At 65.3% G+C, this 26,696-nt stretch overlaps 3 protein-coding genes across 5 annotated transcripts; 1 reads left to right on the top strand and 2 right to left on the bottom strand.

Annotated features, from left to right (window-relative positions):
* Positions 1-373: 373 nt before the first annotated feature.
* On the bottom strand, positions 374-10,305 carry SLBP (stem-loop histone mRNA binding protein). Of its 2 annotated transcripts, none has more exons than XM_081092728.1 (8): positions 10,178-10,305; positions 9,974-10,090; positions 8,105-8,209; positions 5,869-5,928; positions 5,454-5,588; positions 4,807-4,956; positions 3,842-3,926; positions 374-1,262 (listed from the first exon to the last, which is right to left on the bottom strand). In XM_081092728.1, exons 1-8 carry the CDS (start codon positions 10,234-10,236, stop codon positions 1,146-1,148), a joined length of 828 nt encoding a protein of 275 aa, XP_080948854.1. In that variant the 5' UTR covers positions 10,237-10,305; the 3' UTR covers positions 374-1,145. The 2 variants fall into 2 exon arrangements, with proteins under 2 accessions (XP_080948854.1, XP_080948855.1); XM_081092729.1 differs by having other exon boundaries at positions 5,454-5,585; positions 10,178-10,263.
* A 1,082-nt stretch (positions 10,306-11,387) lies between these two features.
* TMEM129 (transmembrane protein 129, E3 ubiquitin ligase) lies at positions 11,388-15,969 on the bottom strand (the record flags this gene model as incomplete). 2 transcript variants are annotated; one of them, XR_013996080.1, is made up of 5 exons in its annotated part: positions 11,388-11,940; positions 12,140-12,802; positions 12,893-13,052; positions 13,606-14,080; positions 15,765-15,969. XR_013996080.1 is itself a non-coding variant. In XM_081092693.1 (4 exons), the coding sequence occupies 4 exons, from the start codon at positions 15,967-15,969 to the stop codon at positions 12,554-12,556; spliced, it is 1,089 nt and encodes a 362-aa protein (XP_080948819.1). In that variant the 3' UTR covers positions 11,388-12,553. The 2 variants fall into 2 exon arrangements, 1 of the variants encoding a protein (XP_080948819.1); XM_081092693.1 differs by having other exon boundaries at positions 11,388-12,802.
* Positions 15,763-25,873, top strand: TACC3 (transforming acidic coiled-coil containing protein 3). The gene is made up of 16 exons (XM_081092613.1): positions 15,763-16,626; positions 17,495-17,657; positions 17,743-17,885; positions 19,093-19,980; positions 20,580-20,655; positions 20,884-21,037; positions 22,285-22,337; positions 22,636-22,739; positions 22,925-23,012; positions 23,200-23,283; positions 23,631-23,707; positions 23,832-23,875; positions 24,450-24,610; positions 25,193-25,299; positions 25,369-25,489; positions 25,676-25,873. The coding sequence occupies exons 2-16, from the start codon at positions 17,496-17,498 to the stop codon at positions 25,739-25,741; spliced, it is 2,328 nt and encodes a 775-aa protein (XP_080948739.1). The 5' UTR covers positions 15,763-16,626; position 17,495; the 3' UTR covers positions 25,742-25,873.
* The last annotated feature ends 823 nt before the right edge of the window (positions 25,874-26,696 follow it).

Genomic DNA, 26,696 nt, shown 5'->3' with positions numbered 1-26,696 from the left:
CTCGGGCGTGTGGCATGGCTGGCGGCAGGGACTAGGGCAGAGCAGCCAGGTCCACATGTGGCTTCGGAGGGCGGCGTCGGCGGGCAGCCCCCCGGGACTCGCTCTGCTCTGGGACTACGCAGCTGTCTCGGGGGGCAGGGCCGCCATGGGGAACGCTGGCCCACATGGATGCGTCTGCTCTGGCTCAGCTCTAAACCCATCACAGATGTAGTCCTCCGGGGGGCGGGGGACGCGGGGGGGGGGATGTAACAGCCTGGGCCACAACCCTGTCCCCCCCCCCCGCATCCCCCCGGCCACGCACTGAGGACAGAGCACAGAGATCCTCCAAACCCAGGAGCCGCCTCAGCAGTTAGCCCATCTGGCAACGCAATCAATCAGTTAAAGGCTCTTTTATTTTTGCAATCTCATTCCATACAAAAGCAATAAAACTTAACAACAGTCTTAACAAAAAGTTTACAATTAAATGTTTGAACAGGAAATCTGTATACATCATCATTTACAGCAATTTTACATGGTGAATGAACTGTGTGAAATGCTCTTTCCAAATCCCTCTGCTGCCGTAACTCCTGGAGTATTATTGGGAGGCCTACCTGGCACTATTTACAAAGACCCAACTTGGACTACGGGACTTAGTAACTTACGACTTTAGTATCTGACTGGTCAGTGCTCTGTTGCAGGAAGAGCCACCCTGACATACTGACAAAAGGCCAAAAATTAAGTTTCCATAAAGACATTAAAGGGCCCGAAGGTGAGAACACTCAGATACCATCCAGGAAGCTGACACGAGCCCGGTCCCTGAACACGGTGAAACCCACACCACCACCTACCGGCGGCAGCTTGGCATCTGAGATTCGGTGGAAACCGGTTCGAGTGTGCTGGTCGGGTGAACTGGGGGATGGTGGGGACCAAGCAATCAAGTCTATCAAAGAATGCTTCAAGTTCAATTGTCATTGGGCTCAATTGCATTCACGATTTAAAACACGCAAAATACACTCACTATACATAAAATTGTTTAAAAAATAAGGCAAGAATAACAATTCACCAGGCGATAACTATTAACAGGGGCCCCCGTGGCAAACGGGCGACGCAGGCTCGCTGGCCTTCCCGGCCGGGCAGAGGCCCTGGCTCTGCGGTCCGCGGGCAGGTTAGCTCATGGCCGAGAAGTCTTTCGAGGGCTCAGTTAAACACGCTTCCAAGTCAAACTCGTCCTCCACGTGGCAGTCCAGGTGTGGCACCTTGGTGGGGGTGCCCGAGTACATGTCCTGGGAGACAGAAGCACGTGTCATGCCAGCTCCTCCCACGGGACTGGCGACAGGTGAGCTCACCCCACTGAGCGCAGCCACGCACCTGGAGCGGGGCGGGGCGGGGCGGGGGGGCCTTGCGGGCACCAGAAGCCACCTGCCCTCACCACCTCGCACAGCGGTCACACCAAGACACTCCGCCAACTCAGAGCTCAGGGAGAGCTGCCTGCGCTCCAGCCCCTGGCTGGGGGGGACACAGCCCCTGCCCCAGCCCCGCTCGCCCCGAAGGCAGGGCACTTCCCACCCCGGTGCACCCGGCAGGCGCTGTGTAGGTCAGGAGTGGGCGCTCCTCACAGCGCGGAGGGAACGGAGGCTCGACAGCACTGAACGCTGGCTCCCCGCACAGGAGGGAGTGCTGCGTTTGACACGGTTCTGGTTGCATAATGAGGTTTTGCTTTTTTGTTTTTCATTTTAAAACGTTAATTGGCCCTGGCCGGTGCGGACCAGTGGCTGGAGCGTCTGCCTGCAGACTGCAGGTCGCTTCCTGGTGAAGGGCATGTACCTCGGCGGCAGGTCCCCTGGTCCCGTAGGGGCATGTGCGGGAGGCAACCACCTGATGTCTCCCTCCCACTCACTCTAGAAGCCAATGGAAAAAATACCCTAGGATGAGGACAAAAAAAAAAAAAAGTTTAATTGGCCCGGCCAGCATGGCTCAGTGGTTGGGCAACGACCTATGAACCAGGAGGTCACGGTTCAATTTCCAGTGAGGGCACAGGCCCGGGATGCGGGCTTGATCCCTACCTGGTGGGGGCATGCAGGAGGCAGCCGATCAATGATGCTCTCTCATCATCAATGTTTCTTATCTCTCCCTCTCCCTTCCTCTCTGAAAACATATTTTTAAAAAACTTCCCTTAAAAAAAAAAGTATAATTGAAAGGTCGTGTGTTCATATGAATTAAAATTGTTAAGAGTTTACAATTTAGGGGGTTTAAACCATTTGAAGCCTAATGTTTATTCCAACTAAACCCAAAATTTTAAATGCATGTTTTTTAAAAAAGTCACCGTCACAGGTGGACAGGCAGGTGAAGTTTCAACGTGTCCTGCACACGTGTCCCCTTGATGAAATTCTGAATCAGGAAAGACAGACCTGCAGAGGGAGGGGCGCGGGGCAGCCGAGGGGCCTGCACACGGCCGGGGTCGGGCAGCAGGGCCGCGGCCACATGTCCTGAGCAGTCTGAGCTGGGAGATGCCGTGCCCAGCAAAGCCCCGCCCTGCAGCCACAGGCAGGCGGTCCCGTTGCTCATCGCACTAAGTCCATCCACCATCTCAGAGCCACCCCTCCCTGGTGCCCCCTGATCTCCGCCGGGACCCCTGCTCTCGTCTCCCCGGGCCGACTCCAGCGCGCACCTGCCTCTTCCCTCCCTGGCCCCCAGGCCTGCGCACCGCTCCGTTCTGAGACTGTCAGCGGCAAGTTCACAGCCGTCCAGACCCTGAACTGGGACGAGGCTGCTCTGCGGCTCCCTAGGAAGGACGCCGCCTGCGAGCCCTCTGCCCTCCGGGTCGCCCTGCCTGACCGGCCGTGCTTCTCTCCCTGGACAATCCCCACGTCTAAGCTTCGAAACCACCTCTAACAGCGGGATTCCTCATGGTGGGAACCTGTGCCCTGGAGCCACTTCTAGCCTCAGAGAGCGTGTGGTGCCCGCGGCCATGGAGCCGTGAGGGCAGGGACCTGCTCGCAGGGGTGACAGGGAAGGAGGCAGGAACGGCAACCCTAGTGCACAGGCCTTGGAACTGGCCGGCCCGAGGACAGGGTGACCTCAGGGGAAGCACGCCCGTTCCACACCACACACCTGTGTGTCCTGGTGTCCCCCTCTTCTCATACTCACTCGGCCGGGCGTTCCGGAGGTGACAGAGGGGCCTGTCACTGGGCCGCTGGCCGGGTGTGCTGGGCCCAGGCAGGGCGTCTGCACGAGCCCTGGCCCGGCGGCTCAGTTGGTTGGAGCGTTGCCCTGATACACTAAGGTTGCAGGTTTGATCCCCAGTCAAGACACATTCAAGAATCAACCAACAAAACCAGAAGAGAAACAAAAACATTGCTGTTCCTCTTTCTCTCCCTTCCTCTCTCTCTAAAATCAATTAAAAAAAAAAAAGTCAGCAAGAACATGCACCCAACCGGTACGTGCACAGAATCGGATACTGGAAGTTTCTTTTCATCTTGGAATTTTCCTTTTTCAAAAACATGGGATTTTTTAAAACTAGCAAACACGGGGGCATCCCCAGGCACGGGCCCTGCCGCAGTGACAGTCAGCCGTCCACACCCACACTCACAGCCATGAGCGCAGGCAGCGGCTGTGCCGAAGCCAGACCAGAGGGAACAGGCCTTTACTTTCCGATGGAAACGGGATTAGTCAGACTGAACCAAAAACATAAATTGCGGCCATTCCCTAGGAACGCCGTCAGATCGTCTGCCGGTTATCAGAGAGAGGGGAGGGTGAGGGGCCCCCCTCCAGACATCAGAACCGAACCTCAGTTCACAAAGGGGCACCTATGGTAACGAGGAGCCCGAGCCCCCCGCCGAGACGCACAAGCAAAGCTACTTACGAAGCTGTTATCCTGGGAGCTGGCCTGGGACTCGGAGCTGCTTTCTGTGGATTCCGTCTCCATTTCCCCGAGGTCCACGGGATGTCTGTGGAACCAAACAGGCATCAGCCACCGCTTAGCAAAGCCAGGAGGCCCGAGACGCAGGAACGTCCTCCAGTCTGTTCGCTGAAACCAAAGGCCACCGCCGCCTCGCTGCCCTGAGCACGGCTGTCAGGGACCCCACGTGTGGCTGAGCCAGTCCGGGGTGCGGCTGCGGCTGCGGCAGCCCCGGCGGAGCTGGGCACACCCCGAGCACCCGTGCAAGCCCGAAGGAGCCCAATTGGGGGCGGGGGCGGCGAACACCTGGCAGACCGGACGCCGCCTCGTCGCCAGCTTTGTACTCGCAGAGAACGGGACAACAGTGTCGCCAGGAAAGACCTGTGTGACGTCTGTGAGGCCAAACGTAAAGCTCGCCGGAAACCACCTCCCACACGGCAGCTCCTAGCAAGTCCCCAGCACCTGCAGCCACCAAGGGCCTGCCGGAGGGGGCAGCGCAGCCGGGCCTGAGCCCCTCCTGACGAAGCACAAGCTTAAAACCAACCGGGAAAAGGGAAAACCTTTCTGAGTTAAAAAAAAAAAAAAAAAAAACAAACACCTACTTTCATAGTTTGGAATAAATTACCCAAATAATTTTTAGAATGTTTATCCTAAAAACAAACGAAAACCCCCTATTTTCGGGTTTTCTAAACTCTGTTTTTCTGGCTACAAAATGTAAATTCAATCCAGGAAGCAGACTCCACCCCCAGAGCCCTCCCCCAACGCTTTAAGCTGTGCGGATGGAAGCGGATGGACGCGGATGGGAGCGGATGGACGCGGACGTGAGGGGACAGCTGGCTGCCACGACCACCTCCTGCCTCGCAGGTGACAGCTGTTCCACCCAGGGCACGAGCGAGCGACAATGGAGGACGAGAAGGCAATGCACCTACATTTCTTGAAAATCACACCCTTCTTCGGTTGGAGGATCCCAGAAATGCAGGGCCACCTTCCAGAGTTTGATCTGCTGGTCCCAGGAGCGCCGGCTGTACTTCTTGAACTTGTTGGGGGTCTTGGGGTGAATACCGGGCTGGCGAAGGTGCCTGCGGGGGGGACAGGACCCTGGCACTCAGCACTCACCCTGGCACAGCCCTTCGGTTACCCCGACTCTAAGGTTAGGACTGCTGTGAGTTACAGACCCACTGATCTGCCACAGGAGCACAGGGCTGGCTGTACCACCACCACCTCTGCCTCTGCCGTGCCTCCCCAACCCACGCACCGAAAGTGCGCCCGAACCCTGGTCCTGCAGGGCACCCTGTCCAGAGCATGTCCACGGGAGCAGGGCGTGGGCTGCCCGTCCCCACGGCACTGCTCTGCGTTCAGGAAGACCTTTAGTGTGAGCTTCCCGTCCCCACCGTCCTTAACGACTGCGTCCTGAGACTGCTGTGGGTCTGGGGAATGAGATGTTTACCACATTCTGACGGCGAACACGTGGTTTTAAACCTCTCTGTGGGCACCAGCCCCTGTTTTACATGAACCAGATTTGCAACCTGCGCGTCTCCGTGGCCTGCAGTGCCTGCGTGGCCGGCCCGCGGCCTACCTCGGGACCTCTCTGATGTAGCGGTCGTAGGCCATGGTGTTCTTCCCGTAGTTGATCTGCTTCTGCCTCCGCATCAGGACGCTCTCGTCCGTCTCCAGGTCGGCGGGCACTGGGCACGGCGCCTCTGAGTCACTGCTGGAGAGGAGGACGCCGGTCCGGAACAAGCCTCCCATCCCTCACCGCGCAGACAGCGCAGGCCACGGACGGAGGCCTCTGGCCTCGGGCTCCCAACCCCCATGCGCCCCAGGGCCTCTGTCCCCACGGGAGTGAGCACATCAGACACCACATCCCCATCCCGACTCGCGGTGAAGACGGGCTGCTCGGGGAATGCCCAACACGGCAGCCCTGCCTGCTCGCTCTCTTCTTCGTAGCCAATGGCAGGTCAACTCAGAAGAGAAACACGAATGGCGCTTACCTTCCCAATGGTGACTTCCTTTCTCTTCCGAAATCATTAATGAGGAGTTTTCTTTTGTATCTGGGAGCAGAATAAATGCTGCTGTTTTAAAAAGGCGTAAAAATTAACCTAAAACCTAAAGCTTCCAGAGCGACACAGGACTCCGCCCCCGAGAGGTGCGGTCAGTGGTGGCGCCGGTTAGAGCAGGTGTCTTTCATCATGGGCTCCCCCTTGTCCCCCCCGCACTCTTTCTATAAGATAAAGGTTATGATAAATCATGTCAGATCATACAAGTCAGGGCTGGCGAATGTGTGGCCCACAGGCTGCATAAGATCCATGAACCACCTGGTCTGGCCCTGCCCAGGCAATAGGGGTGAGTTAGTGAACAGAGAGGCTGGCTTTAAGCTGATGATGTCGTGTGGCCAGAGTGATGTCATTAATGTCCACACGGCCCTTGGCAGGAAGAGGCTCCACCGGAGAGAAAGTGCTTGCAGCTGCCAGAGACGCCTGCGGCCTCAAGGCCTCAGCCCAGAACGCAAGCTGGAGGCCAAACAGATGCTACATTTCAGACTAAGTCGCAAGATCCAAGCACCATAGAGACTGACACCCCCAAACCCTGTGGCCTGAGGAAAGAGGCTGAAATAAAAAGTTTTCTCTCTGCCACCACCTTCCCTGCTGGGGGACCTGCGTGCCCGCTCCTTCCCTGCCTTCTCAGACTTGGAAAGAGGCTGAACAGCCCCTCCTGCTCCTCGGCTCCCGAGGCAGCGCCCTCCATCACAGTGCCCACCCACCGACTCCCAGCTTTGCAGACCATCCCAGGGCGGGGGGGGGGGGGGGTCAGTGCCGCCTGGCACTGAAACCAACCACCCCCTCGAGCTACAGGTCCTGCAAGTGCCTAAGCGATGTCCCCAGTCCCTGCCCCTTCCACCAGGTAAGCTCTTGCCCCTCTGCAGCCCGGGCACAGGAGCGGAGCATCACCCGCCCCGGGCACCCGTGTATCCACAGCTGCACTGAGCACACAGCACCCCAGGAATGAGATGCCCCTCCCACTTCCCAGGCTCCATTCCCTCAGGGCCCCGGAAAGACTGGCTGGAGGGATGGCAAACCCTTGTCAAATTCTCAGGCTGCTGGTGCGAGCCGTGCCATCCTCCACGGAGCACAGCGAGCGGACCTCTCACAGCGCCCACCCCCCAGAGTGAGACGGGCTGCGTCACCAGCGGGGCCAGCCTGGGCACTGCCACAGCAGCACTGTCACGGCCATCACAGGGTGGCCCCCAACAGAGGACAGCTCTCAGCGACAGGCCTGTGAGGCCACCGAGGAACAAAGAGGGGACCCCTGCCGGCACGGGGCCGCAGACTGTCCCCGGCGAGGGCAGCGGGAGGGCGCGCTGTGAGCCTGGGCGCAGAGCAAGAGGACACACTGACCAAGTCAACCAGCCTCACGCCACAGCTGGCACACCAAGACCCACACCAAGTCACTCAGAACACTGGGCCCACCTGTCAACACCCCACACACGTTCACGCCCCCCTGAATGGACGACCCCCCCCGCACCCCCCCCCACCCGTGCCAATGCCTTTCCTGCGAGCAGCTGCAACCCACCAGCCCTGCCCCTGCTGGCACCAGGGCCACAGTTCTCATCGGCACCCAGAGCCACAGCCCTTCAGCCACCCAGGAGCCGGTTTAACTGGGGCGTTCAGTGGTCCGACGGCAGGGAGGAGGGGCCCCCAGACACCGGTGAGCGTGTCAGCGGGGGAGAAGCAGGGGTTCCGGCGGCACCACCTGAGCCATCGTGAGTCCCGGGAGAGGACACTGCTTGGAGTGTGAGAGAACCTGGACATACAACCATTTGGGGTGCAACTGCAAGGGGTTCAGGCTCCAAGTCAGGGGTCCTCTCTGAGCTCTGGCCATTCATGGCTGTTGCCTGACAGGTGTCAGTCAAGAGCACCCCTCCTGCCTGGGGCTGGGCGGGACAGGCCGGGCACATCACGGTGGCCCTCTGCAGTCCAGCCGAGGTCGGGGGACAGCCACTAAGACAGGGATCCTCACCCCTCACTGAGCAGAGTCACCCGAGGCCCCACCCGGAGTCCCTGCCGACCGCCGGTGGGGGGCGGGGGGAAGGGGGAGGCTGAGAATCGGCATTTCTACCCGGCTCCCAGCAGCTGCTCACCAGCTGGCCAGAGACCAGCCTTTTAAGTAGCGCGGCTCTAACCGAACCCCGAACCCCGGCTGGCCCTCCACAGTGGCCCGAGCACGTACCTTGCGATTTCTTTGTTCACCCTGGTCCTCATCTCGTCCTCCTCCACGGCGCTGGCCCAGTCCGCACACCGAGGCCGGGGCCTCGGGGCCTCGGGGGTGGTGAAGCTGCAGGAGATGGACACGCGGGTTGGAACCCGACACTTGCAGTTTCCTTTCCAATCGGCACAGGAAATGGCCAGGAAATGGCCGGTATGTGGAGACCCAAGGGAAGGGCTTCTGGGAATCTGCCTGACATTCCCTAGCTCCCTGGGCCTGGGCCTTGGCTCAGTAACGTTCCTGTGCCCCCACCCCGTGCCAGGCTGGCTAAACCCCGAGGACAGAGGCTGGGGGGGGGGGGGGCAGGAGGCGGACCAGGTCAGCGGGGCCCATCAGCAGAGAAGGGGGCCTAATACACCCACTCTTTCACTTGCAAACCGAGCTAGCTTTTCCAACAGCACGCTGAACGCTGAGGGGGTGGCCAGCGCCGTGCAGCTCCTCAGCGGACAGCGGCTGCTGCTCACTTCTAGGCGCAAGGGCTCAGGCTCAGTCACACCCTCGCTGCACGCGGGGCGGGGGCGGCACTGGGGCCCTCGCTGCTCCGGGGAGTCAGGGCAGAGGCTCCCGGAGCCGGGGCGGAGCTCAGCTCAGAGGCTCGGGGCAGCTCCCGTCGGGTCGGCGATACGGAGCCACCAGGCGCGCTGCCAGCAGCTCCGGCGGCGGTGGGAGGCGCCGGTCCCCACAGATCAGATGCGGCCCCTCCTCTGGTGCCAACACCAGGCTCGGCAAAGGCGCCCCCGCTCGGACGCCAGCCAGCCCCGCGCTCTGAGGTCGCAGTAACGCGGTCGCCCTTCACCCCATCAGACCGGGTTTCCCGAGCGAGCTCCGAGTCTGAGAGGCTGGCGGGGCGCGAACGCAAACCCACGGCCCCAAAGCTAAGCCGAGCGCGCGCCGAGCCACCGACAGAACCGGACGCAGGCGCGGCCCGCAGGCTCCTGGGCTCGTGGGGGGGGGGGGGGGCAGAGGCTTCCTCTCGGGCCTGAGCCCTCCTAGACGCGGCAGGTCCCGCCCGGCCTCCTCCCGCCCTGGGACGAGCACCGGCGGGAAAGGGCCCGAAGGATACAGCCTGCGCCCCTCAGACACCCCCCCACCGGCGGCTCCGGAGGCGCGGCGGCCCGCCCAGGTGCCCCGGGACTGGGAGCCGGTAAGGCGCCGTGTGGCTGAGCTGGGGGGCGCAGAGCCCGTCTCCCGGCTGAGCGGGCCCCCGGGGCCGGGAGCTGGGAGCGGGGTCTCCGTGGTGCGGCTCGGCCCGTCTCTGCCTCCAGCCGCGGCGACGGGAGCCGCTCTGCACTCACTGCCCCTCCCCGCGCCGGCGGCGGCCCCGGCCTCCTGGTCGTCCACACGGGCTACTGCCGGCCTTGCGCCCCCGACCCCATCGCCTCCCCACAGCTCCCAGCCCGCCGGGCGCTCCCGTCCTCTCCATGTCGGCAGAGAACCGGACCCGGTGGGACCGACGCCTCTGCCCCCTCATGAGCGGGCAGTGGGAGCCCAGCCCCCGAACCCCTCCGCTCCGTCTCCAGCACCGCCGCCCCCGCGCGCAGCGCAGCCCCCACCCCGGACCACAGCGACGGCCCCAGCCCCTGCCGCCGCCTTCCCACGGGGCCCCGGGCAGCCAGGCCTCGCCTCCGGGCCCTGGTCCCCCCGAGAGGGCGGCGGGCCCTGCAGGAGCCCGGGCGGGCGGGGTCCCCCATGGGGACGGAGCCAGCTGCACGGACCCAAGGCGCCCGTGGGGGCCCGCGCTGGCCGGGAACACCCCGGGCCCTGCCGAGACTCCCGGCGGCCCGAGACCCCGCGGGCGCCCGCCCCGCCCCCCGCCCCGCGCGCAGGGCCCACCTGTCGGGTCGGCGGGGCTCCGCCGGCTTCGCGGGGCCCACGGCGTCCTCCGCCGCCCGGTGCCGGCCGTCGGCTCTGCGCTTGCGCCCCAGGCTCCATCTCGCGGGGGGCGGCGGGCTGCGGGCGAGAGGCCGCGTCAGGCGGGCGGGCCGGGCCGCGACTCCCGCGCCCGCACCCCCTCCTCGCACCCCGGCCCGGCCTCACCTGGCGTCGCGGTCGCGGCGGCTCCGGTACGTGGGGGGGGTTCGCGGGCTGCAGGCCATGGCGAGGCGGCGACCAGCGCGTCGTGTCCCGCGGCGCGGACCGATGGCGCGCCCCGCCCCCAACCGCCTTTATTCGCCCGCGCGCCCCGCCCCGCCCCGCCCCGCGCCGTCCCGCCGGCGGGCGAAACCATCGGGCCGCGGGGGGAGCCCGCCCGGACGCGCGCCGCGCAGGCGGCCCAGGACAGCGGGAGCCGCCGAACCGCCGCGGGGCGGGAGCGCGCCCGGCACCGTTCCCCCCCGCGCGCAGGTGCCCGGGCCCTCGACGCTGATTGGACGCGCCTGGCGGGGGAGGGGCGGGGCGGGAGATTCGGGCGCGGTGCGCGCAGGGAACCGGGGCTCGGCCCTCCCATTGGTCCCCGCCTGGGCGTGGCCGTCCCCGATTGGCCGCGCCCGGCCGCGTTCTCCGCGCTGGCGGGAACGGAACCCGGAAGCGGCGGCCGCGGCGCACCGCCCGTTCTCCCCGTCGTCGGCTGTGTTTGCGGAAGCCGCGGAGCCACGACCGCCGCCCGCTTCCCCCGGTTCCGCCGCCGCCGGGCTCGCTCCTCCCGCTTCAGCCCCGCCCACCCGCCAGCAGGGCCCGGGCGGGCGAGAAGCAGCCGTTCAGGACGCGGGAGCCGGGCCCGCCTCTCGTGTTTAGCTTTTCCACTGACTGATTTTAAGGAGGGAGAGGCTGAGGACCCCGATGTGTGCCCCTGGCCGATGCGCCCCCCGGTGGCTGGTGCCCCGGCTGGGGATCCGCCCGGCAGCCTGGGTGTCGGGCGCGGCTCTAACCACCCGGCAGCCCGGCCCGGCTCCGGTGCTTTCCAGGGCCTCGTACGGACCATTTCCCAAAAAGCGTTCTGGGTGCAGCAGCAACATGGCGCTTGGCCCCCGGAAGCCGGGGCCGCAGCCCCACAGGTCACGGGCAGCGGAAGCACGGGATGGAGGGAGGCCCTGCCTGCCGACCTCGACCTCGGCCCCCGGGGCGCCGGCCGCAGCCCCCTCGACCACAACGCGCCCGGGACCCCCGGGAATGGGCCTCTGAAACCCCCACCCAGCTGGGGAGTCAGGGGGAGGTTCTTACAGCACCTGCTGCTATTTTTAAGATGGCTTCTCCACCTGCTCCCAAGGCTTGAATATCGGGGGTAAATACTTCCCTTAGGGAAAGTGCATTTAACTTCAGGCTAATATTTTATTAAGTACTGTATCACTTGGCTACAATAGACTCGTCTTTATGAAATTAACTTTCTTTTGTAGTAAAACCCTCCCTGGGCAGCATCTGAAATTCCAGGCCGAGGCTGGGCGTGGTCCTGGCTGCCTCCTCTACCTTCACCTGCTGAGCACCCCAAGGCCCACAAGTTCTCTGCTCCCCAGTCCCCTGGGTTCGGCGTGGCCTTGGGTGAGGTGGGCCAGCTGGGTCCATCATCCCTGCTAGATGACCAATTTTAGGGGGTTTCGGGTCACGAGTCTGAGGCTCCAGCAGCCATGCCTCCCAGAGCTGGGTCCTGGCACTGCCCTTTTGCCACCCCACCAGGAACTGGTAAGACACCCTCAGTGCCTTGCCCACGGGCATGTCCCCTTCTGAGCCAGGTGGGCCTGTGGGGCTGGGCCCAGGCCTGTGCTTGCGTTCTGACAAGCCTGTGTGGATGTGGGATGCCACTGTGGTGCTTGGTCTTCAGCTCCGTGCCTCCCGCCAGGAAGCTAAGGTGTGGCTCTTCCCTGGACCTGGGGGCAGCAGAAGGCACATAGGTAATGACCCTCCGGGGGGGAGTGGCCCCAGGAGCACACAGCTGAGGGAAAGGTGACAGAGCAGCCAGTCTGGTGCCCAGCTCCTCATGGGAAGTCCAGGGTCAACATGGGCAGGAAGGCTACTTCCTGGTGGCATCCAGGGGCAGCCACCAGAAAGCCCCAGGTGGTGCCTCACCTGGGGTGGCAGCTAGGTCTCCCCTCCACTGTCAGGCTCTGCCCCAGGTCCTCCAAGCAGCCTCCATGGGGCCAGCAGCAGGACTAACCACAGCCTGTCCGGATGAATCTGGGTCTGGTGTGTAACCACGGGGCAGGTGGGCTCCACAGAATTAAGGCAAGTGGCCCAGGTGAGGCCACCTGGGACACTCCAGGGTCTCCCAGACGGCTCAGGGGCCCAGAATACTCAGGAGATGGGCCCAGGCCGTGTTCTGTGACCTTGCCCACCCGCACCCAGAGGAGTGGGGAATGCAGGCAGAGCCCCGAGACCCGTCCCACAGCCCTGCCCGCACTTCAGAGCAGCTCTACACAAGCCCCGTCCTCATGCAGCTGGGAAAGCAGCCCCCGGCCGCGCCCTCGCCCTGGCCCGGCCCGCTCAGCGCACGGCGCACACGTCCAGGATGCAGAAGCGCGCCCGGCAGGTGGGGCAGGGCACGCGGCTGGCCAGCCAGGTGTCGGGGCGCTGCGGGTCCTGGCGGCTGGCGAACCACTTGCCCATGCAGGTGAGACACCACATGGGGCGGCAGTAGCACTGCTGGCACTCGCCCTCCGCCGCCTCCTGGCAGGTCTTCACCAGCTTCACGCTGGCGCGTGTCTGCATGCAGCCGATGCATGCCTCCAGCTCCTGCGGGAGGTGCCAGGCGGTTACAGGAGCCCGGCGGACTCCCAGCAGGGCTACCCACCCCCACCACAGGACTGGCCCCTGGGGACCCACCTGGCTGCTGGGGACCGAGTAGGCTGGGTTCACCTCCACCAGGGAGGCAAAGGTCTCCAGGAACAGGTCGCCCAGGCTCTGGCGGATGACCACGTTGGCCGCGCTGCGGATGGGCGCCCGGAGCTTCTCACACAGCTCGCCATACTCCGTGGAGTTCAGCCTGCACGAGGAGGGGGCTGCTGGGCTAAGGCCACTGGACACAGGCCCCTCTGTAGGGCAGGACCCTATGCCCAGGCAGCCTGGCCAGAACCCTGGGGCAGGCATCAGGGAGGCCCAGGCTGCACCCCGAGGGCGACCGGGGCGCTCGCAACCAAACAGAACATGGCGGCTCGGGCCTAGCCCAGCTGCCGATGAAAACGAGCAAAGACAGCCCCGAGCCCCGAGCCGCCACAGGACACAGGGAGGATCGCAGCTGAGGGAGGGTCCCGGCAGGCTGGCCATGGCCTCAGCCTCAGGGGTGCAGCCACCATGCTTCTGTCCTGTCCCATCCCAAACAGCCCAGAGGGCTCCCCTAGAAGTGGCAGAGGGCAGCTCAGAGGACAGCACGGACAAAGGAAGTGGGGGTACTGTGGGGAAACAAGGGGAACGGGGCCAGGGTGGGTTGCAGGGGCCTCAATCGAGAGTCACACTCATCGCCTCCCAGGACCCAAAGACGAGACCCGGTGCCAGCTGGGCACAGGCCTCGGTGGACCCAGCCCCGCCCCGCCCCCTACCGGATGTCGAAGGCCTGCACGGCAGGAATGGTGCTGGCCACGTGGATGGTGAGGAGCTGCACGGGCAGGTTCGAGTCCGGCGAGAGCTCGTGCTGCTGCGACTCCGTCACGGTCAGGTGCACGTCCTGCTGCTGGGCCACGTGCACACGGTACGTGGTCACCTTCATCACCCACGTGTCTGTCACGATCACACGGGCACCCGGGGCCCCTGTGGCGAACTTGTCGATTCGCCGGAACTCAGTGTTGACAGAGGAAGCGACAGCCTGCCAGCCCGACTGTGGGAGGGCATAGAGGGCCAGGGTGCGGGCCAGCGGGTGGCGGGCCCACCGGTCGCGGGACCAGTAGTAGATCAGGGTCCAGGAGATGGTGGGCAGGGTCACGGCCAGGAGGAGGAAGAGCCGCCAGGCCTCGGGGGCCTGGCTTGGGGAGTAGAGCCGCTTTTCCGAGGCTGCAAAGCACATGCCCACGTAGTAGCCTGCAGGGGACGGAGCAGCCTCAGTAGAGGTCGGACTGCCAGGCCCTCATCCTCCCCTGGTGGTGCCCACTGAGGGTCACAGTGCTGTCCCTTTACCTCCCAGGGGGCCACTCCTCTCGTCCCAGCCCTGGGCCTGGCCCTCTGCCCTGGTCAGTGCCCCAGGCTGAGTGGGTCTCTCCCACCCACAGCTGGCCCAGCTCAGCCCTTGCCCACAGCAGTGACACCATGGGCAAGAGACAAGTGTTTTTAACTTGCCACTGTAGCTTTACGCGCGTGAGTCATGAAGAAAACTAGCAAAACCCAGAAAGGCAAAAACACATACAAGGATCTGGTGTCCCCCAACATGGAGCTGCCCACCGGCCCGCCCCTGGGCCTCCTGACCCCCCTGAGGAGCAGATCAGAGCATGGCCCACCCTAGCTGGACTCTCACGTGCCAGATAGTAAGCAAAGGATGGGGGCACGCCACAACCTGGGAGCCAGTGCCCCGCTCAGGCGGGCCCGAATGGGGCCAACCTGCAGGTTGAAATGAATGAAGTAGGCGGCGAAGGTGTGCAGTGGCTGGTCTGAGATTGCAAAATTAACAGTAAAGACTGGCTGTTGGTCAAGTCACTACATCTCAGGACAATCTGTTGTGTTGCAATAGATATCATGTCCATAAGGTTTCAAAGCTTTTGAAAACGAATAAAATAAAAACAAAGCCGTGTGTCTGGCCACCAGATAGGCTTCCCCACATTGGTAAGCTGCCAAGCAGGAGAGGGGTTTGGGTGGAAAGGTGAAGAGGCGGGATGGGAGGTACACAGCCCAGCGGGTAATAGCCATAGCGCCAGGCGGGTGGGCTTACGGGGAAAACACTTCCTAGTTACATAAACGTCTTGCCATAGGCTGTACCCTTGGGGCTCATCTGTAAACCAACTGCAGTTGAAAGATGAAAGGCTATGAAGACAGGCTCCACCAAATCCCCCAGGCGTGGCCTCCTGGGGTCACTCCGCCCCTGAGCTCTGGCTCCCACAGGCAGCCCCCTGCACGCCCACGCCCACCAGGCCGCTGCTTCCGCTGCGAGCTGGCAACCCCTCCCTGGCCCAGGCTGCAGGCGCGGTGGTCCAGCCCCTGCGGCCCCAGCCCTGGGTCTGCCCGCCCCCCCTACCCTTCAGAGACCCTCTACCCGGAACCCCACCCTTCAGCCGGCCCGACCCAGGGGCTGGCAGACTCGCTCCCAGAGACCAGCTGGCACCTGGGTGGCGGCCCAGCACAGCCCGAGTGTCCATCTCTGCACCTGTGACCACCCCCCCCCCCGCCATGATGTCACCCATCTCCGCCGGCCCGTCCCACACCCACTGCCCGAGGCCTGGGCCAAGACCCCTCGTCCCCCTGTTGGAATCCGCTAACTCGGGCTCCTCTCCTGGAACTGCCGTCCAAGGACCGCTCCCCACCCGCCCCAGCGGGGCGAGCACCCTCCCCAGCGGGGCGAGCATCCTCCCCAGGGCTCGCAGCCCGCGTTCTGCCGCCTGCAACCGACCAGCTGCCGCCAGCGTGGAACGCACGGGCGGTTGGTCCACCGCCGCGGGCCTCGGGGCAACCGGGGATCCCGGAACCGCCCCCCCTCGGCTCTTTCTCAGAGGGAGGTGTCCCCGCGGCCCCGCACCGATGGGCCCGGAGCTGGGGAGGGGAGGGGCGCGGGCCTCACCCAGCGGCAGCAGCGAGTGGCACAGCAGCGTGGCGGCCGTGCGGCGCTGATGGTAGCGCACGAAGGCGGCGTCTTCGCTGCCCAGCCAGCCGGACAGCAGGTTCTGCACCGTGAGCCCGGCCGAGTGGAACTCGGTGGGCGTGAACACGAAGCACACGGCCAGCACCAGGTAGGCCAGCGTGAAGGTGACCTCGGGGCTGTCCATCGCGCCGCCGCCGCCGCCCAGACCCGCGGCGAGGCACCCCCCCACCCCACGGCACTGGAAAGGCCGAGCGTCCGGGTCCGTAGGGGCCGGGCGGCGCGGGGTGGTCTGGGAGATGGAGTCCACCACGGCGGCGCGGGGTGGTCTGGGAGATGGAGTCCACCACGGCGGCGCGGGGTGCTCTGGGAGATGGAGTCTCCGCGGAGCCCCGCGCCCGGCCAGAAGCCGTGAACTGCCCCCAGTCATCGCGAGGGTTGGGCTCCTCAAGACCCGCCGGAGGGCGGCGCTGCGCCTAGTCCCGTTTCACAGCTGGGGAAACGGAGGCCCGCGAGCGGCCCTCAGGCCCTAGCCTTTCTGCGCCCGCGGTCCCGGGTGGGCGGAGGGCCCACAGCCACCGCCAGTCCGCGAGCAGCCCTGCCCGCTTCCCGTGTCCGGCGAGCGCCGGCTGCCAGGCGCCGGCCCCTCGCCCCGGAAGCACACCCGCAGCGCGTTGGCTGGACGGCGCGCCCTCCTATTGGTCGCTGGTGCTCGGGCGTCCTCCCCGACCCCGCGCTGATTGGCCGCACTCAACAACCGTCGGTATTTGAATCGGCGGCGGGCGGCCGGGCTCCGGGACTGGCGCCTCCTGTTCCGTCCTCGGCTCTGCGCGTCGGCCGGCAGGTAAGGCGTCTGCCCGCGGCGGGGCGGGCTCCGCGCCAGCCTCGGCCCCTCCGGCAGCCGGTGGGCGCCGGCCGAGCCCAGCCCTCCCGCGAGCCGCCCTCCCGCGGCTCCTCCGCCCGCCAGGCCCCTCCCCCGGAGCCGGCCTCCCTGCCTCCCCGGCTCCTCGGTCGTCGTCCCGGGCGGTTCGTCCGTCGAACAGCCCCCTCGCGCCCCGGGACCTCGTCCGGCCCCCACCCCCGCCCCGCGCTGCCGTCTGCGAGGTCGCGTCCCCGCCGCCCACCCCCTCCGACTCCCGCCCCGCCTGGCGGCCTCAGCTGGGAGCGCCCCCCCCCCCGCCCGCCGGCTCCACCTGCGCCCGCGGCCACACCTGCGCCCGCGGGCAAGAGAAGCCGGGCTGAGCCTGACGGCGGCCGTGCTGCCCCGGCCGGGCCCTGCCCTGTCGCACCCGGTGGCCAAGGCCAAACCCGCGAGTCACCCGGGCTCCTCTTCCCCGCTTCCGGTGCCCGCCGCCGCCCTGGCCTTGCCCTTCAGCCACACGCCCCCGCCCAGCGCGGCTGCTCCTCGGGTGTCACGTCGGTGACCATCCCGGGGCCGCGGGAGGGAGGGCGGACTGCGCCCCGATGGGGAAGCTCCGGGCTCCCCGGGAAGGCCTGGCCGCCCCGCCTCCTGCTGTTTCCTGCGGGCAGGGCTCTGTCCCCCCAGGTTCCTCCCAGGCCGGCGCTCAGGCCCCTGACTGCCCCCCCCCCCCCCCCCCAGTCCGGGGAGAGCCTGGTTCCTCCTGTGGCTGAAGGCCCTTCCGGCGCGGCCCCAGCCCCTGGGCGGTCCCCGCAGGAGGGGGCGCCTCTGACACCACCGCCCGCCTCTGCAGGATGAGTCTGCTGCTCCCCGGTGACGAGAACGCGGCGGCTGACAGCCGAGCAGAGAGCTGCGGCTTCCTGTCGGCACCCCCCGACCTCAGCGGCAGGTCCCCGGTCCTCCGCCCGTCCCAGAAGGAGAATGTGCCGCCCAAGAGCACAGCCAGGGCCACGAAGGCGAGTGCCTGCCGCTGCCCGCCCCGTCCTGTCCCTCCTGCCCCGGAGACAAGCCTGAGCAGCCTCTCCCTCCGCCCTCCCCCAGGTGACCTTCCAGACGCCCCTGCGGGACCCGCTCACGCACCGGGTCCTGACGCCCAGCATGAGCGGCCGGCCGGAGGCTCGCTGCGCTCCCGGCGACGGGGCCGGAGGAGGAAGCTCCCCTGGCGGCTGGGCCCGGAAAGAGAAGTAAGTGCGGCGCTTCGGAGAGTCTGGTGCCCGCGGCAGGACGGTGTGTGCTGCCTGTGGCCTCGTTGGGCCTCTCTGGGTCTGCGCTGAGCTGGGCAGTGCCCAGAGCCCTTGGCCGGTCCTCTGCCTCCGTGGAGTGCCTGCCCACGCCTCTGCGGCCTCGCCTCCTTTTCCTGCATCCGCTGGGGTCTCCCCTTGCCGGCAGGCGGCCGGGGTTCTTCAGCCAAGCCGTGGAGCGCAGGCCGATGGCCGGTTCAGAGGCTTGTCTGGGGCCTGGTCCGATCCGGGTTAAGCCCCGCAGCCTCGCAGGTGCTGGGCGTTGGGCGTGGCTGGTGGTCGGCTGAGCAGGTGCCGCTCTGTCTGCCTGTTTGAACCCGAGGACCCTGCTGGCGGCCCTTCTCCCGAATTTGGCTGAACGGACCCACCTGGGCCGCCAGGGACCCTCCGACTCCAGAGTGGGCGGGGCCTCAGGCACGTTTTGCCTCTGACTTTTGCTGACTCAAGCTGTTTAAAACTTGCTCTTTCTCGTAAGCAGTTCCAGAGGTACAGAGACAGGGATTCCAGCAAAATGTCCCCGCTAGACCCTTGCGCCACCCTGCGCAAAGCATCCTTAGGCCGTGTGCCCGTTCCCGGTGGAAGCTTCTGGGACCTGAATCTTTCTCTCCCCAGGTTTCCTTGTTACTTTGCAAAGTCACTCTGTATTTTCTTTTTGAAATTTAACTGAAAGAGATTAGCGGGACTCGGATGCTGTTCTGTTACAGCAGTGACGGCGAACCTGCTGAGCGCGGCATGTCAGTGTTTGAAAAGCCCTAACTTCACTCTGGTGCCGGGTCACGTATAGAAACTTTCTGGTATTTGCAACCATAGTAAAACAAAGACTTATCTTTTTGATATTGATTTTATATATTTAAATGCCATTTAACAAAGAAAAATCAACCAAAGAAATGAGTTCGTGTGTCACCTCTGACAGCGTGTCACAGGTTCGCCATCACTGGGTTACAGCCACGCCGAGAAGGAAGGGAAGCCCGCTGCTCAGACGCCGCCCCGGCACCGAGTGACCTACGGGGACACATGCTGTGGAAGTTTAGCCTGAGGACGGGGTTCCCAGAACGTTCTTTTTTCCTGTCTTTAGCTGATACTTTCAATGTAGACAAAAACCTTAAAAAGCCAGCGGGCTCAGGAGTGTTGACCGAGTCTGTTTTTAAAGCCAACAGCTCACCAAGGAAGTGGACGCCAAACCCACTGATGAGATTCTACAGAAACCTGCAGTGGCTGCCGCCCACCCCGCTCCGGAAGATGCGAGGCCAGCCTCTGAAGGCGGGCATCCCTGCCGGCCTGCCTCCACGCCCCAGGCCCCCCCGGATCCGTCAAGCGCTCCCCAGGCCCCTGCGAGTCTTGAAAACCAGTTCCCATCTCCACAAGGAACGTCTGATGGCCCTGGGCAAGGCTTGGAGGAAAACGATAGTTCTCACTCCCTGGAGAAAACCCTTGCACCCACCTCTGAAGTTCTAGAAGATCCTCCCAGGATCGCATCCCCAGACAGAACAGAGGACCCTCACGGAGGCCCAGGAGAGCGCTCCAACGGGCCCCCTGCCTCCTCAGCCGAGACCCCCTCGCCCTCTGCTGCCCACCCCCCAGTCGCCTGCGAAGAAGACCCTGCCGCGGACCTGCCTGGGGCCCGGGCCAGCCCTGAGGACGCTGCCGGTCCTGAGAGCACGGCTCCGGCCGGTCCTCCGGGGACTGGAGGGGCGACGGCCCCCGGTCCTCAGGACGAGGAGACCAGTGGCCACATGGCCGGCTCTGGGGGCAAGGGGCCTGTCTGGCTAGAGTTTGACTTTTCGGATGAGGCTCCCAGCAAAAGGCCACGCCCACCAAGGAAACTGGGGCGGAGACCCGCAGCGAGGCCGGAAGCGCCCCCTGAGGAGGCAGGCGAGGGTCCCGTTCCTCCTCCCCGGGGGTCTTACAGCCTGGACTGGGACAAGCTGGAAGACCCCAACTTCAACCCGTTCGCAGGCCAGGGAGAGCCCTGTCCCCCAGAACGCCCCCAGGGCAGGCCAGCGGGCCCGGGGGCTGCAGGGGACTCACCCCTGAGCCAGTAAGTGAGGGTGGCGGTGTCGGGGTGGCTGCTCGGTGATACGTGCGGGAGGACCTGGGGCCAGAAAGGCACTTGCTTGCCCAAAGAGGGGCCTCGGTAGGGGGCTGGTGTGGAGGAGCGGGAAGGGCAGGGCCAGGCCATGTGAGCTCCCCTCCGTGGAAGATGCTAGAGAAGATGCGGTCCCCCGGCCCCTGTGCCTGTGGGTCCTCATGCTGCGGGCTGCTCTGGGGGGGGCTGCTCAGTGGCCCCCAGTGTCAGGCCCTATCTTAGCCGGGCCCGGTGCTCACATGCACGCAGAGCCCTGACCACCCCCGCTGCTCCAGTCCTGGTACTTCCCGGTGAGGCCGCCCTCCTGCCGCTCAGCCTCTTGACCGGTTTTCTGGTAAAAGGGACAAATGAGTCTCGGGGTCACCGCCATTGAGTTGAGAAGCCCTCGGAGCTCCCACCTCCTTCCCAGTCCTGCGAAGCTCGGTTCTCCCGGGAGGGTGGGTGGGCCTCGTCGGCCGCCACCTTAGCCCTGGGCCTGGCTTTCTGGGTGAGGGTGCACAGGGCAGGACCCGGGGGTGAGGGGTGCAGGCCCTGTTGACCCGTCTCTCCAGGCAGGTGCCTCCGGCCTCCGCAGATGGCACACCTGTGATGCAGACCACAGCGGGGACCTCGGGACCGGTGGGCGAGGTACGGAGGGTGTGCCCGGGCGGGAGCACGTCTTCCCACGGTCACCGGTGTTCCCACGTCCTTGCAGAGCAGAGGGAGCCCGTGGGGACCAGGCGGACACACCACCACCCCACCCCTACCCCCACCCCCTCTTCTCGACAAGACGGGGGAGGCAAGGCCCCACCCAGGACCCTCGACTTCTCGAGGTGCTCGAACTGAGCCCCCAGGTGACCTTGCTCTTCCGTCCAGGAGGGAACCGCGACTCCTCCAGAGCCGGTGGCTGCCCCCAGCCGTCCGGGCCCTGAGCCCACAGCCTCTGCTGCTGACCCAGCGGCCCCCGCTCTGCAGCGGCCCGAGCCTGCCTGGGACCCGAGGGAGGAGCGCTTCCAGGACGCAGCTGAGGGTGCGTAGTCCCCGGGCATCACTGTGGGTTTGCCGCTGAGTGCGAGTGGAGAGGCGTTTGCAGCAGCTGGTCCCTCACTGAGCCAGGTCCTCAGGGCCTCCCGGGAGGTTCCTTGAGGCAGGAGATGGGCTGCAGCCTCTGAGCGCAGCAGCACAGGTGCGCACGCGCCGTGACCGTCCCAGTGCCGGACACCTGGGCCTCGAGGCCCCTGGAGAAACGGTTGGGCCCGAGACCCCACGGGGATGAGAGGAAGAGCCCAAGCCTCGGAGGTGGTGCGCGTGCGGCTAAGCTGCCCGTCCCACAGGGGTGGGTGGTCTGAGCGGAGGTGCCCCAGCGAGACCGCACCACTGAGTTGCTTTAAAAGACGTGAGGCTGCTCGACCCCTTCCAGCTCCTTAAAAACTGTAGGCGCAAAGGAGATAGGAAGTGGGGGGACGAGCATGCGTGCTCTGCAGGGGCGCCGGGAGCCTGGGAGGGACTGCTGGGGCAGGCCCGCCACCCCAGGGGAGCCCAGCCCGTGCGGGGGGGGCGGGCAGCAGGTCTGGGGCTGGGGCCTGCACTCCTGGTGACGATGGTGCGCACCTTCCCCTGGTGCTGGTCAGACCCTCCGCCTGCTCAGTGCCTGGCTCTGAGGTTCTGGGGTTTTCTGAGAGGGTCCCGGTCAGACACTGGCGTGCAGAAATGCCCTCCTGGGGCTCTTCCCATGTCTGGACGGTGCGTGGACGCACCGGCGGGAACTTTGAGTCCGTTTCTGTGTTTCCTTTTGCTGCTTGTGTCGTTGGTGTCCGGCCGACGAACTCGTTGTCAAAGCCGGTCGTGAAGATGGACCCTCACGCTTCCTTCTGGGGGGTTTATAGTTTAGCTCGTGTATGTAGGTCTCTGCCCCGTTTCCAGTTACTTGTATGTGTGGCATGAGGCACCCTTCGTTTTTGAAGCAAATGTTATCAGGGACCAGAGGACTCGTCTGGGGTAGTTTAAACCGTGGTTCTCAGCTGGACCGTTTCGCCCGGGGGGCCTTTTGGTTGTCACCCCTGGGGTCGCTTCCCAACACCCAGTATGCACAGCACGGCCCCACCGGCAGTCTGGTTGGGGGACGGGGGGGGGGGGTGCAGCTGGGTGCTGGCAGTGTGAGTGGGGGCTCCGGGGACGCCCCTGCAGTGCGGGAGCTGCCGGCTGGCTTTGCTTGGAGGGGGAAGCACAGTCCGCCATGCGGGGCGCTGGCAGCGGCGGCACTGACTGCTCCCTCAGTTCTAGGCATGGGGGTCGACGTGGACTACCTGGAGCAGTTCGGGACGTCCCAGGTGAGCCCCGCACCTGCCTTTCCTGAGGGTGAGGCTCAGGGGGGGCTTCCCTAGAGCAGCTGCCACCCCTCGGCCGCCTGGACGGTGCTGTCTGGGCCTCTTCCTGCAGCGCTTTTCTTAGCCACGCCCGTGGTCCCCGCTGAGTCCTATCCCGGGTCCCCAGAGCCGCTCCAGACCACGCACGGGGGTCAGCCCCCAGGAGGCGTCTGCAGAGAGCGCTCGGGCCCTTTGGTCGCCTCACCCTGGGGGTTGCTGTCTGTCAGGATGAGGGGCCCTGTTGACGCCCCCCCCCCTTCAGTTTAAGGAGTCCGCCCTGAGGAAGCAGTCCTTGTACCTCAAGTTCGACCCGCTCCTGAAGGACAGCCCTGAGCGGCCTGCGCCTGCGGCCCCCGAGCCCAGCAGGTAGGCCGGCCTCTGCGGGGGCTCAGGGCGCGGTGACCAGAGACCTCAGGCTGAGGCTTCACGACTCGGCTCCTGAGCGTCCGGCTCTGAGCGGGCGCCCCCGGCTGCAGGAGGGCGGTGCCCCCTGAGAGTGGCTTTGAAAAGGCAGCGTCGGGAGGTGTGACCGCGTGTGCCTCTGCTTTCAGTGTGCAGGGCGCCGAGGCGCCTTCCCCGGGGGCCCCACCCGAGGCCCCGCTGGTGGACCTGGACTTCCCGGCAGCGCCGGCCCTGCCTGTGAGTGCTTCTCCCTTGGTCGTGTAAAGGGTGCGTTTAGGTCGGGGATCTGAAGGGTCAGAGGTCAGTGGGCAGGGGGGCCACGGGCCCCTGCTTGTCTCTGGTCACTGCGGTCCTGGAGCCTCCTGACCACAGGGCGGCTGGATGGGAGAGGAGCTTGGGCCCAGTCGGTCTCTGTCGCCCACAGGTGCCCCCACCTCCCTGTGTGCTCAGGCCCGGCGGCCCCCTGGTGGACGTGCTGCAGTACAGCCAGAGGGACCTGGACGCGGCGGTGAGGGCGAGGCCTGGGAGGGTGGGACCCCAGGTGTCCACTCACTCAGCCGGCCGCCGCCCAGCTGGCACACGCTCCCAGGCTGCGCCTCACTGCCCACAGCCCCTGCCCTGCTCTGAGCTGCCTCCAGTGTGGTGTTGTCTGCCGCCACCCCTCCCCCTCCCAAGCTGCTCCCCAGCCTGGCCTGTAGCAAGAGGCGTCCCCAGCCCACACCCCACACACAGGCGTGGGACCCCCAGAACACACCTGCCCACGAAGGGGAGCTTGATGGGCTCACACCCCAGGGGGACCTGGGCTCTCAGTGGGCACCTGCTGGCCACCTGGTGATGTTCCCGCCTCCCGTGCAGGTGGAGGCGGCGCAGAGGGAGGTCCTGCAGCTGAGGGGCCAGTGTGAGGAGCTGCGCCAGAAAAACCTGGAGATGGGGTGAGGCCTGCGGGGGGGCTGGGGTGGGGTGAGGCCTGCGGGGGGGCTGGGGTGGGGTGAGGCCTGCGGGGCTGGAGTGGGGGCGTGGCCTGCCACGGCACTCATGCATCTGCTCCTCCCACAGGAAGGTCATGGACGGGTACGAGAGCTTCATGTACCAGGCGATGGGTAAGTGTGCGGCCCCCAAGCCCCCCTTTCTAGCAGCAGTTCCCCCCTCGGTGCCGCAGCCCCAGCGGAGAGCAGCCAAGGCCAGTGCGGGAGCAGCTGGGGTCCAGGCGACCGGGTCAGGCTGTAGCGCTGGTGCTCACGGTTCCCAAATTGGCCAGAACCCGAGCCAGCAGCTGGGACCACAGGGAACGGGTAGGGTCCTCCCACGGCGTGTCCAGCTTCACTCTCTGGGCATCGGCTCTGGGTGTGTCTGGGCTGGGGGTGGGAGCACCCTGCCTCTCCCCAGGCCAGGGACTCGGGTTCCAGAGGCCCCAACTGTGGGGACAGGTGTCACCGCGGCTCTGCTGTCGGGCCCTGGGTTCCTGTCCGCCCCTTGGGTTCCGGGACTGGTATTGAGAAGTGCTGTGCTCGGGGCACTTGGGCCCCAGGTCCGGGGGGTGGGGGGCTGGTCACCTTCCTCCGGCAGGACCTCCGCGTGCTGGGCTGACACTGCCCCTTGCCTCCGTCCCACTGTCCCTGTTCTGTCGCTCATGTGGAGACTGCCCCCCACCCCGTGTGCTTCTCCCTTTCCAAGAGGAGGCTCAGAAACAGCAGGAACTTGCCAAAGCCGAGATCCAGAAGGTTCTGAAAGAGAAGGAGCAGCTGAGCACAGATCTGAGCTCCATGGAGAAGTCCTTCTCCGACCTCTTCAAGCGGTTTGAGAAGCAGAAGGAGGTGATCGAGGGCTACCGGACGGTAGGTGGGCTCTGCCCTGTGAGCCGCCTTGTCCTGCTCGGTCCCCAGCCCGTCGGGCAGGAGCTGCCGCCCACGCGTCCTGGTCCCTTGAACGCGGCACCTGGCTCAGCCTTGCTGTGCGCTGGGCGGTGCGGCCAGTCTCACCAGTGGGTCGGGCTAGGGTGGGGGTGCTGTCGGCCTGGGGGGCCTGGGCAGGTGAGCAGAGGAGCTGGAGGCACAGCCTGGGCAGGACCGTGCGGGCCAGCGGATGCCCTGGTGACTGGGCACCGAGGAGCCAGCACTGCCTTCGGAGGAGGCCTGGCCAGGTCCACCTCGGCCCCCAGCTGGGCACGTTCAGGAGTCGGGGGCACAGAGCTGCGGGCGAGGGAAGCACTGGTGCTGGACAGGCTCGGGGCCTGGAGGCAACGACGGCCGTAGGGGTCAGGACAGGCCTGGTGTCCAGGGAGCGGGAAGCCTGGCGCTGCTCCGCACCCTTTCTCATCCAAGCTGCCGCCGGGTGGACTTCCAGGGGGCCTGGCCGGGGCCTCGTACACCTGACCCAGAGCAGCCAACGGGCAGCAGCAACGCCCCTCCCCCTTACAGAATGAGGAGTCGCTGAAGAAGTGCGTGGAGGACTACATCGTCAGGGTCCAGAAGGAAGGCCAGCGGTACCAGGCGCTGAAGGCCCACGCGGAGGAGAAGCTCCGGCTGTGAGTCCGGGACGCCTGGGCCGGGGGTGATGGGGGAGGCGGGAGGCTGAGCCCGCTCTCCATGTGCAGGGCCAGCGAGGAGATCGCCCAGGTCCGGAGCAAGGCCCAGGCGGAGGCGCTGGCCTTCCAGGCGAGTCTGCGGAAGGAGCAGATGCGAGTCCAGTCGCTGGAGAAGGCCGTGGAGCAGAAGGTGGGCCAGGCCTGCGGCCCGGGAGCGGGAGGGACGAGCCCCGTGGTTGGGACCTGCCCTCTCGCCCCGTGGCCTGCTGGCTCCCACGCTGGGCCATTGCCCTCTTCCCGAACTCCTCTTCGCCTGGTGGGCCCCGCTGCCACCTCTGAGCACTGGGAGATGGAGGGCTTGACCTTCCTCTTTCAGACGAAAGAAAACGACGAGCTGACCAGGATCTGTGACGACCTCATTTCCAAGATGGAGAAGATCTGACCTGGGGGTCCCCGCCCTCCTGCCTGTCTGTCTGTCTGTCAGGTTTCATGTTCTTTCTCTTCTCCTAACCTCAGCTCGTGTTTAAACTATGACTATTTTAGGAACAAGACTAAATAAAATGTGAGTTTAGCACTGAAGTTGCTCTATCTTGATTAAAGCAAGGTTTCCAGCTTTGGCCGGACCCTCCACGGCCCCTGTGCCTCCGGCCCCTCTGCTCGCACCTCAGGCTGCCAGGCGGGCACACAGCCTGCTGGGTCTGCCTCCAACCACAGGTCAGAGTCCAATGAACCAAAGTTCATTTATTTTTAAGATATTTTTATTGATTTCAGAGAGGAAGGAAGAGAGAGAGAAACATCAATGATGAGAGAGAACCATTGATCAGCTGCCTCCTGCAGGCCCCCTACTGGGGATCGAGCCCGCAACCCAGGCTGTGCCCTGACCAGAATCGAACCTGGGACCCTTCAGTCTGCAGGCCAACGCTCTATCCATTGACTCAAACCGGCTGGGGCCACTGCAATTTTAATGTAAAAACAAACGGGCAAGGGGGTGGTGGGCCTGTGAATGAGCCCGCACTGAGGAGGGGCTGCGGGATTCACACCTGAGGCTGACTCACACGTGGCACCGGTGTCCTGGCTGCGGTGGCCTCATCCAGCCCCGTGGGCTGACAAGGGGAACGCCCGGAGGAAGCAGGTCTGTACCCCAGACCTCAGGCTCCCAGCTGGGCCCCCACCTGTTGAGCCGGGCCTTCCAGCAGCTGAGGTGAGGTCTGGGGGCACCCCAGCCAGCGCAGACCTCCAGCTCCCGGCCGTGGCTCAGCACGTGGACACCTGCTCCACGGAGCCTGTCAGCTCGCTGACCCTGGGCCCTGGTCCCCTTTCTCTCTGGCCGAGTGAGGTGTGGGGGCCCGGAGGGGGCACTGCAGGCAGGTGAGGCCCTGGAGAGGCCCCGGCGGGAG

Source organism: Myotis nattereri (assembly GCF_964212035.1).
Source record: "Myotis nattereri genome assembly, chromosome: 1".
NCBI classification, from domain to species: Eukaryota; Metazoa; Chordata; class Mammalia; order Chiroptera; family Vespertilionidae; genus Myotis; species Myotis nattereri.
This window is presented reverse-complemented; position numbering and strand designations above follow the sequence as displayed.

Excerpts from the sequence above, each read along its gene's own strand:
- SLBP (XM_081092728.1), bottom strand. The coding sequence starts at position 10,236 with ATGGCCTGCAGCCCGCGAACCCCCCCCACGTACCGGAGCCGCCGCGAC. Across the intron at positions 5,929-8,104 it reads GTGAACAAAGAAATCGCAAG|ATACAAAAGAAAACTCCTCA; the intron begins GTACGTGCTCGG and ends TTCTGCTCCCAG. Across the intron at positions 5,589-5,868 it reads AGGAAGTCACCATTGGGAAG|CAGTGACTCAGAGGCGCCGT; the intron begins GTAAGCGCCATT and ends CCTCCTCTCCAG.
- TACC3 (XM_081092613.1), top strand. The coding sequence starts at position 17,496 with ATGAGTCTGCTGCTCCCCGGTGACGAGAACGCGGCGGCTGACAGCCGA. Across the intron at positions 22,740-22,924 it reads GCGGCCCCCGAGCCCAGCAG|TGTGCAGGGCGCCGAGGCGC; the intron begins GTAGGCCGGCCT and ends CTCTGCTTTCAG. Across the intron at positions 23,013-23,199 it reads CGGCAGCGCCGGCCCTGCCT|GTGCCCCCACCTCCCTGTGT; the intron begins GTGAGTGCTTCT and ends TGTCGCCCACAG.